This window comes from Planococcus citri, chromosome 1 (genome assembly GCF_950023065.1).
Source record: "Planococcus citri chromosome 1, ihPlaCitr1.1, whole genome shotgun sequence".
Lineage (NCBI taxonomy): Eukaryota > Metazoa > Arthropoda > Insecta > Hemiptera > Pseudococcidae > Planococcus > Planococcus citri.
The window spans coordinates 67822487-67837971 of NC_088677.1; the positions used below are offsets into that span (position 1 = coordinate 67822487).

The 15485-nt window shown below is 33.3% G+C and overlaps 4 protein-coding genes across 5 annotated transcripts in view; 2 read left to right on the forward strand and 2 right to left on the reverse strand.

Annotated features, from left to right (window-relative positions):
• The first annotated feature begins 318 nt into the window (after positions 1-318).
• Positions 319-2252, forward strand: LOC135833497 (serine/threonine-protein phosphatase 2A activator-like). The gene is made up of 8 exons (XM_065347363.1): positions 319-530; positions 629-747; positions 819-1022; positions 1106-1323; positions 1391-1515; positions 1592-1692; positions 1768-1875; positions 1946-2252. Exons 1-8 carry the CDS (start codon positions 512-514, stop codon positions 2081-2083), a joined length of 1032 nt encoding a protein of 343 aa, XP_065203435.1. The 5' UTR covers positions 319-511; the 3' UTR covers positions 2084-2252.
• A 251-nt stretch (positions 2253-2503) lies between these two features.
• On the reverse strand, positions 2504-3631 carry LOC135833500 (uncharacterized). The gene is made up of 4 exons (XM_065347365.1): positions 3379-3631; positions 3027-3262; positions 2780-2934; positions 2504-2703 (listed from the first exon to the last, which is right to left on the reverse strand). Exons 1-4 carry the CDS (start codon positions 3425-3427, stop codon positions 2649-2651), a joined length of 495 nt encoding a protein of 164 aa, XP_065203437.1. The 5' UTR covers positions 3428-3631; the 3' UTR covers positions 2504-2648.
• A 1583-nt stretch (positions 3632-5214) lies between these two features.
• Positions 5215-15485, forward strand: part of Cad99C (cadherin-99C) — a 269753-nt gene continuing 259482 nt past the window's right edge. For both annotated transcript variants that reach the window (XM_065347422.1, XM_065355009.1), the window contains exon 1: positions 5215-5685. The gene's annotated coding sequence lies outside the window, so the exon portion shown is untranslated. The remainder of the gene's footprint in view (positions 5686-15485) is intronic.
• LOC135833501 (uncharacterized) lies at positions 13590-15015 on the reverse strand. Its single transcript, XM_065347366.1, has 2 exons — positions 14790-15015; positions 13590-14345 (listed from the first exon to the last, which is right to left on the reverse strand). The coding sequence occupies exons 1-2, from the start codon at positions 14814-14816 to the stop codon at positions 13959-13961; spliced, it is 414 nt and encodes a 137-aa protein (XP_065203438.1). The 5' UTR covers positions 14817-15015; the 3' UTR covers positions 13590-13958.

Consider the following 15485-nt stretch of genomic DNA (forward strand, 5'->3'; position numbering starts at 1 on the left):
AAGGAAAACAAAATTCAAGGTGTGAGCCAAACGACAGTGCTGCTTCCGATGTGAAAAAATGTAAACAATGATCCCGTTTGAAGATGTTCGACAACTTTTTTCAACTTGTTTTTCTTGTTTATTTCGAATTTTTGGGTAAATTTAAATTCAATTTTGGGATTAAAAATTGATATAATTCTAAAATTTTATAAGTTTATTTCGTTTCAAGTTCAAGTTTTCTGAAAAAAAATTGAATTATTATTTATTAATAAAGTGGTGATTTGTGTTTGAGACGATTTTTTCCCGGAAGTCAAGGCTCTTTCGTCAATTCGTTATCACTTCACAAAGTGTTTATTTTTATTTTTTTGGAAAAAAATTTTCAGAAAAATTTTGAAAATAAAAATACTGGAGAGAAATTTTGATCAATTTGAAAATTTTTGATACAAAATTTCATATTTCATACGAAGAATTTGATTTTCACTCTATCAAGCAGTGTTTTTCTCGATCAGTGTTTCATCTTCCTGTAGAAATCATGCTGAAACCAAATGCAGGTAAAAAATTTACATGGTTGCAAATACAAATTTTCTTCAATCAATCTGAAGTAATTCTCGTTACACATGCATAAATATTATCAATTTCTGTTCATCAGTCAAATTAACTTTACCTAAGATCATGCTACCGAACGCCGATCATGAATATGTCCAACCGAAGAAAGCTGTTCACAATGAAAGTATGATGAAGGAATGGGAGAATTCAGAAGCTTATAACGTTAGTATTGTTGAATTTAATTCTGCCATTCGTCTAGTTATTTCTATATCAAACACTTTATACGTTTCTAGGAGTATTTCGGTTTCATCAAAGCTATGAACATCGCAGTCCGAGGCAAACCATTATCTTACGAATGCCACACATCCGAAATCACCCTGGGTATAATTTCATTGCTGAAATCATTAGACCAGATGGTGACTGAAACACCACCTATTGATCAACCTCAGCGATTCGGAAACAAAGCGTTTAAAATTTGGTACGAGAAACTTCAAAAGGTAACATCGCTCATCACGAATACCCACACAAATTCCTACAACTATTCTATTACAATATCGTAATGTTTTTTAATTTTGTGTAGGAAGCCGGTACTCTATTGAAAGAAAATTTACCCGAAGAATTTCACAAATCATTGCCTGAAATAGCCGACTATCTGACTGAAAGTTTTGGAAATTCTACTCGCATAGATTACGGTACCGGACACGAAATGTCATTCTGTATGTTCCTCTGTTGTTTATTCAAAATCGGAGCTTTCAAAGAAGAAGATTGCGTAGCTGTCGTGAACAAAGTTTTCAATAGGTTAGTATTTTTGTTCGTATATTCGAAATTTTCTATTTTATTATATTCGAGTTTTTGGTCAGTTTAGATACATGGAGTTAGTACGCCGATTACAGACTACTTATCGAATGGAACCTGCTGGCAGTCACGGTGTATGGAGTTTAGACGATTATCAATTCGTCCCATTTATTTGGGGTAGTTCGCAGTTTGTTGGTATGTGATTACAATGAGTAGGCTACTTTCAGTAATCGTGGGAATACGGTGTATTGATTTGATTTTATTTTCGTAGGGCGTCCTATTATCGAACCTAATATGTTCGTGCAAGAAAGTGTGATAAAGAAGTACGCATCGGAGTATATGTTCATTGGATGTATTAATTATATTACTACGGTAAGTTGTACTATAAAGGGGAAGAAGGGATCCGAAATTGATGTTTGTTTATCCATCAATAATTTTGTGTTTTAGGTCAAATCTGGCCACTTTTCCGAACATTCTAATCAATTATGGAATATAAGTGGTATAGCTACGTGGAGTAAAGTTAACGAAGGACTGATTAAAATGTATCAAGGAGAAGTAAGTTAATGATTTTCTGGATCGAGATGCCTAATTTTCAAATTTATTGATCTACGAATTTTTTTTGCAGGTTTTGAATAAGTTTCCAGTTGTCCAACACGTACTGTTTGGTTCTCTAATACGGTTTGTTCCATTTGACAAAAATGTCCAATCTTCGAGTCAAAGCAGTTCTGATGCTTTCAAAAAACCAGTCGCTGGCGACGGTTGAAAAAATTTAAATAATATTGATTTTTGTTTATTTTTTTTTGCTGAATTGTAATTTATTTAATTTATTCTACTTCATTACTTTTGAATAATGGTTCGATTAAAAAAAGAAATGAATCGTTTTTTTAAAACTTATAATCTTGAATTTTCAAATTATAAATTTTATTACCTGATTGTAATGAATAATTTTTCATAAACACTTGAAAAAAATTTCAATTATTTCTCATGAATGTTGCACTCATTCATTAGACAGAATTTGTTACAATTTTAAATTTATTCTACAACTAGTACACCGGTCCATTGGCTATATAAAAAAAAAACCATCAAAATTGCAGAATCAAACGATGAATGTACGGCACATCTACTAACCTATCTAAGTACATTCTGATCGAAAAAATCTAGAGAAAAACAGATGACACCGAAAAAACAAAAAAAAATCGTTTAATTAGGTAAATAATTACTGGACCAAACCTGTTGAAAAAAAAGAAGGAAAAATTTACGTTTTAATAAATTATATTCCTTTTTCTGAGAAGTAGGTATTGTGTTCGACGGACAACTTTCTTCGCATCTCATTCGTCATCAGAGGAAATCTCTGGTGTCACATCTAAATGCAGATACGACCATCTGAAAAAAAAGCATAATACATTACGGAACGGTTCTCAACATTTTAATACCTAACGATTACCATTAAACCACTTACGTATATTCGAACGATCTTCGAATTCTCCTCATTATATTGATTATGATTTGTCTATCATTATCGGCACCGACATCATCATTAACGAGAGCAGGACACTCTTTAATTGGAGCACACTCAAGTGCATCTCCCCTATTTCTTGAGAGATTTTTTTCGCGCTATAAGGAATAATACGTGTAATGAATAATTTGTAACATAGTATAGGTATTAGGTACCTATATATAAAACGATTAATCTCTGAACACGATACCTTCAACTCGACAAAAATTCTACCATCTTCCATAGGTAGGGTTGTTAAAACGAAGGTGTAGTCTTCGAATTCACCCTTTCGATAATAGGTAGGAGGGTTCTCTGATTCCTTATAGAAATTTTCCAACCTAAGATAAGCTTGGGCAATTTTTTGTACCTTCTCTAGGTTCGACAGTTCACGTCCTAATTCATCACGATAATTCATCAACTCGCCGCGAACAGAGGCGGCATTGGACACTATTAAAAATATTTGTAGATTAACTCTGATGAAATTTTACATTACAATAATACAAAATGTGGATAATCCACAATACCATGAAACGAATAATCCAATTCGTAATAATGTTACATACCGATGCTGGCGTCAGTGGCGTCATTGGCGTCAAATGTGAGATCGTCCATCGTTTTTTTTAAACACTTTAGATTCACAGATTTATTTCGCAACTAAAAGGCAAAATGCACTTCACAAAACGAAACAACCGTCAAGGCCTTTAAACGTATGACACTACTGAGATGCGATGCGACATTCATTCATCGCCTTCGCATCGGATCTCAGTGAGTTATACCTACATTGTATGTACTATACGATGGACAAGGGTGGACAGTATTTGGACCACACAGACACACGTCACACTACTCCTATGCAATGCGATGCGATGCATTTTTGAAGGTTTACCTATAACAGATTAACCGTACCTATTCTTTCTCGTACAATTTTGTTTACTCTCTATTTTTGCACAGGAAATTACATAATATGTACGTACTTAGGTACATTATATTAAAATTCTTTATAATTTTTAAACAAAAACATATTACCTATACCTATATTATAATCTATGTCGTTATTGGTGGTACATAATTAGTTTTCACTTTTACTATACCTATCCTTAAAACCTCAATAGTGGTGGTTTTTACTCTTATTTTTATTTCTTTTAAATATCAATTCATTAAGTATAGATTTGGACAATTATGATCAGCAGTAAATGAATGAATTTTTTTCTCTTCCATTACGCATTTCACGAAAAATTACAGCCTATCTTGGCACTATTACTCCATCGATTTAGGTACTACAAATCGCATTTTGCAAACTGAGCAATCTCAAAAAGAGATCTTAATACTTAAAACTGTTCCTCATTGTGATAAACCACCTTGTCATCTGAAACGCGATTTGTGTAAATATTTTGCGCAATTGTCATAAAAAACTTTAAGAAAAGGGTTATCAGTAGTGGAAATCATTTCCTTAATATTAAATTGCGACATTACACATCCTAAATGTCGGTAATAAAATGCACTACAGAGCTATGCGAAGATTATCTTGAAACATTTACAAAACCGTTTTTCCTACGTTAGGCTATTCTTCGACCTGCTTCTATGTGGTATGAGGTATGTGTTTTTATACCGGTGTAATATTTTTTTTTTTTTTTGAAAAATGCATTCATAGCTGAATTGAAGGGGAGGATGTGCAGATGCACAAATGTAGTGAAATATCACACAACGTTAGGTATACCTTCAAGCACTTGTCAGATGCATTAATGCACCTGGAGAATCGTAGGAGGAAGAAGATTACCATCAATGAATTCAAAATTATTAAAATTAAACTTATGAATGTGTGTTATGTGTGAGTGATTTGGAATGTTTTTTTTTTGCAACATGTAAGTAGGTATCAGGTGGGGTTTTCAGAGTTTCATAGAAGGTTCGTAAAACGATGAGTAATTCTCAAACAGGAAGGAATGGTATTTTCGCAAGATAGTATATTATTTTATTTCTTTTTTTCTTCGTATAACACAAAGATAATCCATATCTCTTTCGCATGAGTTATCGAGTGTAATATTGTATACTTTATAACAAAACATCCGCATCCCTCTGATAACTGAAAAGTCAAGTCATGGATTGGAATTTCGAAATTAAAATTAAACTTACGAATGCGTGTGTGATTTGGAATGTTTTTTTTTTTGCAAAATGTATGTATCAGGTGAGGGTTTCAGAGTTTCATAGAGGGTTCGTAAAACGATGAGTAATTCTCAAACAGGAAGGAATGGTATTTTCGCAAGATAGTATATTATTTTATTTCTTTTTTTCTTCGTATAACACAAAGATAATCCATATCTTTCGCACGAGTCATCGAGTGCAATTGCAATATTGTATACTTTATAAGTTATAAACAACAAAATATCCACATCCCTCTGATAACTGAGTCATGAGTCGATCAAGTCTTTGATATTTTTTGTGACAATTCCTCAACCTCAGACTTTTTAAATTTCAATGTATCGTTGTATAAGTACGTCGTTTTTCCTCCGGTATTCAACAAACTAGCCCTCCTTCCCTCTTCATTCGACTCTACGAACGCTTCCAGCCAGCTAACAGGTACTTGTCTGGTGAATGCGATGCCGGGTCTGCACTCCATTCCTCCAGTACAATAGTGACTTTGTGTTTGGCGGTTGTGTGTCGTGTGCGTGAATGATTTTCGCGTTTTTAATGTGTTTTTATTTATTTAATTGAATAATTATTGTTTAATTATTTTAAATAACCTATTCGAATATCGATTTGCGGTGTGTGTTTGTTAATTATTGCTGTGTGATTTCGCGTAGTGTACTTTAAACAAGTGTGGTACTGTTGAGAATCCGAATTCGTTTTCAAAAGCTCACTCCTGTTATTTTTATGTAAGTAAATTAACAATTGTTAATTGTATATTGATGGGATAATTGATAATGTTTTACGAGTGTTTTATGTATTAGTGATTTGTTTTTCTCACTGGATCGTAATTAAATCAGCGTAGGGTGTTTGGTGCTTCACCTACACTACGATAATTGGATGTAAGATTGAGGTTTATGTGATGTAAATGATCGTTTAAATCGTAAATTAAATACTGGTCGATGTTCAGTATTGAAATTTTATCGAATATTTCGAAGATGATGTATTTTTCATCAAGTTTCATGAGTTTTTGAATCCAAAATTGAGTAATGGCGTTCGTGTGTTTACAATTTTTGGGCTTCGCCCAGTGTGTTTGTTTTGATTTTGAATTGGTTTTTGACCAATCAGAAGGCGAAGGATTTGTTTATATTTTTGATTGATGATTTTTTAATTTTAAATTTTAAAGTTATCTGTTATTCGAAATACCTACACTTTACAGTGTATTATTAAACGATTACTGTATGCAAGGTGTTGAAATCATGTCAGAAATTACCTACTATACCTACCCTACCTATAGGAAATTTTTCGTTCGAAGTCACTACCCTACCTTCCCAAAATCTTGTACCATCTGATCAAAAAAAAAAGATCCGGTGCCATCAACCTCACTACCTGTTGAATTTTTCTCCTCTTTCGTAAATCTCCTCAGCGTAAAAATTATTACTTCGAAGACTAAATTGAAGAAACTACATCACTTTTTAATTTGAAATTATTTCATTGAAAAAATTTGCATTTTCGATTTCACATTTCTTTTTGCACCTGCTGTAAATTATAAGATAACTCAGCGTATCGTTTTCGTAAATGTTTAGGTTCATGCATAAGGTGAAAATTATCGTTTCACCAAAACCGAGAAAATTATTTACTAACAATAATTTCTCTATAGTCGACTAAAAATTCTTCACGTTTCCTGTATAATATGTACTTTGTATTGTAATTGTAATACATGTGTTAGTAAACAAGACTGCGAAAATTGTCAAATCACAGGTAGTGTTTTATTCACGTCCAAGGATTTTCTCACGATTAAACAGTGGAAATTAGTAAACTGGCACCCACCACTCGAGCTCCTTTACACTACACCTACCAGACTCGCGGAATGATTATTCTTATAGCTAACGATTATTTTTTTAGAACTGAAAATCGACTCGACTCGAAGGTTACAATTTTTTTTTCTGTAAAAAATACTCGTTTTGGTCCTCGTTGTCTCGATGATGATTTCGTTTTTACCTACGATCGGTGGAAATAGATTGGAATTTTTTTCACCGTGTGGAATAAGGTTAAAGTTTTAACAAACGATGATCGCTGTAGATAAAAAATCGACTCGTTTGCGCATCTCATTGAAGATTTTAAACAAGTTCGCTTGATTGGAATTCTTCACTGTTTTTTTTTTTTCATTTTTAATGAAAGTTATACGCCAAAACCGTTATGATGAAGTACCACAAGCATTCAGCAGCAGCTTTTGTGTACGAAACGTGCCCAGAAAAGAGTTAATTTTACGTGAAATTCATTAATTTTAATTTCATTTACCAAAAACTTACAGAATTATAGATATTTTGTGCTTCATGTTGAGTATCGAAGGGTTACTGAGACACGTTTTTTACTTCATTCCTCGAATCCGTTATAACGTAGAATATTGTTTTTCTCCGAATACGTCTACAAGGTACATTTATTAATTACTGATCTGTGAAAATTTTATTACAGTTTCCTCGGTCGTGAAAATCAACTTTAATGATCTCACTGACCCGAATACAGTAGTTCGATTTGTTAGAACGGTATGACCATTTGGGAGTCTGTATCTGTACCTATTCTGTAGTGCTAATAAAATCACCAGGAAAACTATTATGAACTATGTAATTAGAATGACGGATACAGTATGTCTCGAAAAGATGGCCTGTGGCTAGGTATAGTTTTATGGTTTTTGATTTACAATTGCAATGGAGAATTGAAGACTGATAAGTTACAAAATAATTTCGTGGATGTTTGATTTCTGTGATTTTCTGTCTGCAGATTGTTGGAAAAGTAACAAAATCTGTTTGATTTTTTCCTATGAAGGCAAGTACATACTCGTACAGATGAATTGTGCAAATAATTTTGTATGTATGAATGATCTTTAAGACTTGTGGATTGTAGCCTAGGTACTTATTTAGAATTGATTAATTGGTTCTGCCAAAGTTACGTTGTGCTAATACATACCGTAAAACGAGGTGAAGCGGACCGATTTTCGAGGTTTTTTGAGAATTCCTCCCCCCCAAATAAAGCTAGAAATTTGGTTTCGGTCTTAAATGAAAGGTGCATCCTTTGGGAACACATGTACAAATTTTCAATTTTTTTTGTCTCATACTCAGCCCGTGAGGCGCGCTCAAAGAGAGGACCGCTTCACCACCCACATGGTGGTGAAGCGGACCCCAATATATTATTACAGAAAATGAATCTCCCAACCTTCCTCTTTACAATGGTGTATCAATCGCAAATTTTTATGGTCAGGAACCTCCCCAAAATTGAACCAAAGGTACAAAAAGCACGTGTTTTTTACTTTTTTTAATGAAATCTTGAAAATTCAAAATTTCTAATTTGTGATAAAGTGTACGAAAAGCGCTGAAAATTGGTTTGTACTCTATTTTCAACCTCGTGAGTCGATTGGTGATGGTTTTGAGCTTTTCTGAAGTCTCCTGCAAATTTTTGGATTTTTCTTAAAATTTTTTTCAATTTTTTTTTTTACAAAATCCTTTTTAGATTCGTTCGATTTCACTCAAATTGAGATGTTGATATACCAAAATACTCGTAATTAAATTCTAAACCAGCAGCTATCAATTAAAAACCGCATTACTTTTACAGTTCGGCTGTGCAGACCATAGTTTTTGAGAAAAAAAATTATCATGATTTTTTGTTTTCATTTCATCCTGTATTTAGATACCTTATATATACGGTAAACCAGGTTGTTTTATATGGAAAATGTTCGCCAAAGAGAGAGCTTCACGATGGTTTTTGTTAGAGCGCGCTATATGCAGAATTCAGGTTGGCATGAGCGAAAGAACACTAAATTCCTACTAGGGGTCCGCTTCACACATCGGAACCGCTTCACCTCGTTTTACGGTACGTATAATAGTTACGTCATTGCCAAAATGCGAAAAAACTCTTTGAAGGAAGATGTTAAGTACCTCCTCAGTTACTTGCCAAGAAATTTCTTGTCGGTAAGAAATAAATTTAGCGGTAAAAATTCCTAATCCAAAATTAGAAATTGGTCGATTTTTAATTTTTTTATTTTTTGACCTCCGGGTGAATAAAAATCAAAAATCTGTGAAATATGGAAAATTTCAGAATTTTTCAATGATGTGTATTTCTTCACGAAAATTTTTCACCAACGCCTAAAAAAAGTTGTTTTTTGAGTGAGTGAGTAAAAAAGATCTTGACTTGCCATAATAATTGTCAATTTCTCCGAGTTTTGAGGGAATTTGGACTGATAAATGAGTGCATTTGATTAAAAATCGTTCAAAAATTGCTGATATTGGGAGAAAAATGCCATCGCAAAATGGGGTTTCAAATTTTCGAATGCTATTCATTTTTGTGCCATTTAGAGTTTGATTGTTGCTGTATTTTTTACAATCGCCTCTTTCTCTCTTTGATTTGTCGACGGAAGAGTGTGTTGGTGAATTTAAAAAACAAAAAACAAATTCGTGGAAGATGTTTACTCTGAACAATCATCCAAGTTGACGATTCATTAAAAAAATGTAAACGATTGCTTTAAAAAAAGAAGGGGTCGGGGTTCTCAAAATTGGGCCATTTTAGGAAAAAAAACTCGTGAAGAGAAGATAACACATACTCCCTCCCCCTTCTCAAAAAAACATTTAATTTGAATTACCTACTACACTTCCCTAAACCAATGAGAATTTGATGCAATCCACTATTCAATTGGAAAATGCTCTGTGAAAATTTGAAATCCTGAACATTTTTTTTCAATGTCATTGATGCTCGTTTTTTTTTGAGAATCTTTTTACTCGTAATTTAATTTCCATTGAAAGTGAAGTGAAAAAAATTCAAATATAATGGACCTCAAAAGTTCAAGAAAAATGATGCCTTACTCTTCTCTTTTTTTTAAGCAATAAAAGTTTTGATTTTTACAATCTTAACGTTCTTGAGAAAACCTATCGCCAGTGCCATAAAAAAGCTCAGATTGAGCTCTTGTTGGTTTAGTACGTATTTAAATTTTGAAGCATGAGACATTGACATCTACTTTCCAGACACCCTGTTCTACATAATGTACCAACGAGGATACTGGTTGAAATCCATTGAACTATTTCTAAAAATATACAAGTAGTGAGTATTGATCAATTTTTGATACTCTACATTTTTTATTTCATTTTTTAAAAAATGTGTAATAATATTGGCTGCAAGTTAAAAAATTAAAAATCACTGAACTAGTTTTGAATTCAAAATAATTTCATTTTCGGATTTTGGTTTCAAGAATTACGAAGCAAAAAACTGGACAATTTTTCAGATCGACTGAAAGCTGAAACTTGAATTGATACGAATTCAGAATGTTTTCAAATCATTTCCTTAAAATTTAAACTTTATGCTTCGATTTTTGGAGAATTAAAGAATCGAAATTTCCCCCTCCCCGAAAAAATTTTATTTTGAAAAATTATGAAACTTCTGCGCTAAATACGTGATTTCAAAACAAGAATTCAACAAATTTTCAGAATTGTTGCACTTTTGCTCTCTATAAAAATTTCATATTTCATTACAAAAAAAATACATTTTCAACGTTTTGTTTACTATAAAGTTATTTTTTTAAAAATAATACTTGAATAAATCAATAAATGAAAAATTCGCAAAACTGTTCAAAAAATACTTTCCAAAAAAGCTCATCTTTTGTCAAAATTGTCAAATAGTCTCACTTCTGGCTAAAAATTGTGCCCATTTTTTTTTGTTGAATTATCAAAAAAAATGTCGCTTTTTTGCCAGAAAATTTCGCTTTTTAACCAAAAAATTAAAAAAAAATCTCGCCTTTTTGACAAAAATTGCGAAAAATTTGCCAATACCTAGTTGAAAAAAACACCTTTTTTCTAATCGCAAAATTGCTGAAAGTTTAGGTTTTTTGAAAAAATGTCTAGAATTTTTGTTCTCTCCAAAAACTGTACAAAAATCTTGCATTTTTCCAAAAATTACTGAAAATGCTATCTTTTTAACAATTTGAAAAGTCACGCTTTTTTTTTAGTCAAAACTGCCAAAACCACCAAAAAATCTCGCTTTTTGAGAATAATTGCAAAAAAAAATATTTCTGTGCCAATAATTTAGACAAAACACACTTTGTTAAAATTGTAAAATTTTTGTTTTTTGACAAAAATTGACATTAATTTTAGCTATTTTGAAGATTTTTTCTTCCTTACAAAAATTACCTACAAGTCGCTTTTCCGCCAGAAATTGCATTAGTGTTTCCCAAAAAATCCTGCTTTTTGCTAAAATTGTTAAAATGTCTTGTTTTTTACCGAAAATTTCGAAAAATTCTCGATTTGTATCGAAATTACTAGAATTTTTTTTGTAAAAAATCCCAAAAAGTTTCTCTTTTTTCAAAAATTGTTCAAAAGTCTCGTTTTTTTTTTGCTAGAAATTGCCAAAAAAACCTTCCTGTTCTGGAAATTGTCAAAACTTCGCTTTTTGCCAAAAACTTGTAATCTATTTTATTTTTTTGTTTTTTTTTCGGTAGTTTTTTCATTTTATTGTCACTTTTTTGGTCACATTTGGGTTACTTTTTCGAGCTTTCTTGGTAACTCAAGTTACTGTTTTTTTGCAAAAAATTGAGGTGGTGCTTTGCTGGAAGTCGAAAAACTTGACGATTACATCACTTTTTCCAAATAGTTTTTCCTTGTGACCTGTAGAAGTTTTCATTCAAAAAAATATAATCAAAACGCTGCGTTTCAAAGCATTAAATTCGCTCTTTGCGAGCTAAAAAATTTATTCGAAGGGTTTACAATTTTTTTTACCTACAACTGGATCTTCTATGTGAAAACCTACGTCACGTCAGCGTTTTAAAATTTCACTTTGAAAAATAAAATATAAACAAAAACAAAAGCAAACAGAATCCAAAAATTGAATTTTATAAAAGGTTGAAAAATGATGTGCTCTTTTTTTCCTATAAAACGTTGTCATCAAAACTGAAATAAGAATTTTTTTTTATTCTGAACTTATGGTTGTTTTCCAAATTGACTCCTCATCAGTGATTCTGGTTACTTACTCCGAGGTCTGAGATGACGAAAAAACTGCGGCCAAAAATGAAAAAGGCGGTATGAAATTACCAATACCTACCCACTCTTTCCGTAATACGTATTATGGATGGATGGAAGTACCTACTGATATGACATGACGGTCATGCTTGATGACTACCTGGTTGGTTGTATTATATTGCAGCTAATTAATTACCAAATTTTACCTCTACCTGTTACCTGGCAGGCTGGCAACTGTACAAATGAGAAGTAAAAAGTTGCAGTAACCGAATCTGCATTTCGTGACTGAGTTAACCTTGAATAAAACACCGAAAAATTATAATAATCCATGTGAAAAACTCTCGTAGATAATCCGTAAGGACTTGGAAATGATTTATTATCAAAGACATTACGGTTATTTGAACGGAATTCCGTTCGGCGAGAAATGATTTCGATAAAAGCCAAGGTGCCGCGAGGGAAGTTGAAATAATTACGTTCGAGCTAGCATCTCCATCTCGGCGAAATAGTAAAATCGGAAATTAATGCTGTCACAGTCGTCGGTGGTAATTGCAGAGAGTCGAAAGGTTGAGGTTTTTAAAATTTTTCAACTGCTAAATCACAACATCCTCTGTGTCGGGTTAAATTAACAAAATTACTAGTTCACTTCACTTTGCAACGCGTACAGCTACAGCAGAAGTGACGAAGATTGTTGCGAGTAATCGGAAGTAAATTAACATAATATAATTTCGACATCAACCAACGAAATAAATCACTCGACTATTTTGATCTGGATCTGCTGCGTAACTTTTTCAAGTAGGTATTTGCAGTACAATACCGTCAAGTTGAACGTCATCATTGTTGACTCGTCGTCGCGAAATAAATACTCGATGACCATTACCGTGCTTGTTTAATTAGTCGAGTTCTAATAGGCAGCTTCGTGATCCGCTCCAATTACAAGACTCTACTTTTCTGAAATTAAAACATCAACTATTCGCAGCAGTACGTTAATCGTTTCTATATAAACACTAGTAAGTTTTCGATAAAGTTTCATTACCTATCGATGAAATACTAAAAAGAGGGCTGAACTTTATCGATATAGAAAGTACAACCAGTAGCCAATGAAATAGTACAATTCCCTCCAACGTTATTTCACCATCATCGTCGACTAGTTGTTATCATTATAGTGTTTTAAGAAATTTACGAATTAATTTAATAGCTATTGAATAACGATGAAAATAGTTTAAACTGGTTTAAACCAATGGTACAGCTCGGTTTCGTGGCTGAGTCTTTTATTTTTTTAATTATGAATTTAAACTGCGCCCTTTCACACGTACCTACCTATGCGAATTCTTATCGTTTCCTGGTTTGGGTGTAGATCGAGATGACATTTTATCATAGCTACCGTATAGTTTACGATCACCATTAACCTATTCGAAACGAGCTAAACGATTTTTTAGGTTATTAGAAAATTATTCCCGGAATATATAAGATAGGTTTTAGATGGCGAAGCTGTAAAAATTTCATGGTAATTGAAAGTTATCGTCGTTTGGGTGAAATTGCTGCGTTGTTGGACGGTCTTCGTATAGTCGAGCATGATTGAACCGAATTGATAAGGTTTCTGAAGTTACGTCGAAGGGGTTCGGTGTTGATATTTAACGCGAAATGATTCAACAACTGAGTTCATTTCATGAACTGAAACGTTAACTGTATTAATATAAAAAATGAATACAAATATAATACTTAGAGTTATCAAATGCAAAAAACAGATCTCTAACGAGTTAACGTTGGCTTAAGTTACACTAAATTAAACGAACAAACGTGAATTGAGGTACATGATCGAGGAAAAAAATAATTCAACATAATACTAATTAGATACCAATATAAGTTCGACATCACAAAGGAATCGTCGTCGAGAAAACAATAATATAAAAATAAAAAAAATGGAACGATATTTTATAATAATCATAATAACTGAGGAATAACGAATAATAATAATAAACGATCAGTACCTTGTTTGCAACTGTTCAATTCACGTTGATTTGAAACTATTAATCGGAATCGTAACATACGGCGGCATAGCCGGTGCTATAAGTCACTTGTTGAGGCGGATTGTACGACGATTTTTGAATCGATGACTGGAAATTACGATCCGAATGCGTATATCGCTCATTATTCGGACCTCTGTAGGTATATTTCGACGTTTGAGTATACGTCGATCGATCGCGAGGACCCGAATTGCCCGAATAATTGCTCACAGCACGAGAGCCTGATCCCGAATTTCCGTTTGTAATCGCATAACGAGGCGAGCTAGATGAGCTTTCTTGAGTGGCCGTTCTAATTTGCTTATTTTCATAGGTATGGCGCTGGTTGTTGTTATCGGTGTAGACACGAGTTTCCGTACGGGTGTGCTGGAATTTATACTCATCGTGCACATGCTGTGGACAAAGATACATTGTACCAGATTAGATATTGAAAATGATGGTTGAAAGTATCGTGAACGATAAGCTAAGATTGCAGTTTCCTTCGCATAAGATAAGCGAATTGCAATTTCCTCAACTGGAGGAGTTTTGACACACGTTTCACGATGAAAATAACTACTTAAACGGACGTACACAGCGTGGAAGCGTATTTATCATCTCGTGTATTTCAAAGCTCGAATTTAGAATTTCGGAATATCGAAAGGTGCCATTTTCTACACACTTGTATGAAATTTAATCGAATTAATTGTGGCATCGAATTACACGATTTGACTAGACGTTAAAAGTATTCAATGAAAAACAATGGACGCCATCCATCCGGTTCCTCGTTACAAAGAACTAAATGACCTGTTGATGGCGTAATCTATCTACATGAAAATGTCGTAATTGTATTGTTCTTACCTTGACGACGCTATTTCTTTTGCTCATATTGACTGCAAAGTTTACGAATAATATATCAATTCTAAAATAAAACAGAAATTAATTTCTGACTCGAAATATTCACGATTTTACGAAGAGAGAAGCTAATTTTTGTACGATGACCAAAGACCGGAAAGCGAAGCGAAAGACGAAACAAAAGCACGCACAACAAGGCAAGCTAGCAAATTCCATTCCAATACGTTTTGTGGGGTGGGTGAGGGTGGGTGTCAATCACGTCACAATTTACATTCGACGTCAGGTTGCGTAGTGATCTATCGCGCATCAGTGCTGCCATAACACAGTGTCCTGTCAAAATGTAATTAACGTAATTATTGGTCTCGTCGAGGTGTCGATGTAATCCTACGGTGCCTCGTGGCTGGAGTGTCGAAGGGTGTTCGTTTCGTTGTGTTGTGACTTCGAGATCGATTTCATTTCCGGTCTGTTTTTTGTCCATTGCCGTTTTTATGGCTCAACAACAGTATTGGTTTTGGTGGTGGATTGGTGGCCTAAGGCTTATTTACAGGCGCCTGAAGGTAAGGGTAGAATGAATGCGAAACATATCGTATGATTGCTTCGCTTCGCTATTTTTTATCGTTTCCTGTATTGTGAACGTTTGGCAATTGACAGTGATTGATTGATTGAATTGAAAGGTGAGCATTGACATTGACCATTGATTGA

Coding starts and splice junctions, on each gene's coding strand:
- LOC135833497 (XM_065347363.1), top strand. Junction 748..818: donor AGAATTCAGAAGCTTATAAC/GTTAGTATTGTT, acceptor ATACGTTTCTAG/GAGTATTTCGGTTTCATCAA. Junction 1,516..1,591: donor GGGTAGTTCGCAGTTTGTTG/GTATGTGATTAC, acceptor TTATTTTCGTAG/GGCGTCCTATTATCGAACCT.
- LOC135833500 (XM_065347365.1), bottom strand. CDS start 3,427: ATGGACGATCTCACATTTGACGCCAATGACGCCACTGACGCCAGCATC. Junction 2,935..3,026: donor GAATTTTTGTCGAGTTGAAG/GTATCGTGTTCA, acceptor TATTCCTTATAG/CGCGAAAAAAATCTCTCAAG. Junction 2,704..2,779: donor CGAAGATCGTTCGAATATAC/GTAAGTGGTTTA, acceptor CTTTTTTTTCAG/ATGGTCGTATCTGCATTTAG.
- LOC135833501 (XM_065347366.1), bottom strand. CDS start 14,816: ATGAGCAAAAGAAATAGCGTCGTCAAG. Junction 14,346..14,789: donor AAAGAAATAGCGTCGTCAAG/GTAAGAACAATA, acceptor CTTTGTCCACAG/CATGTGCACGATGAGTATAA.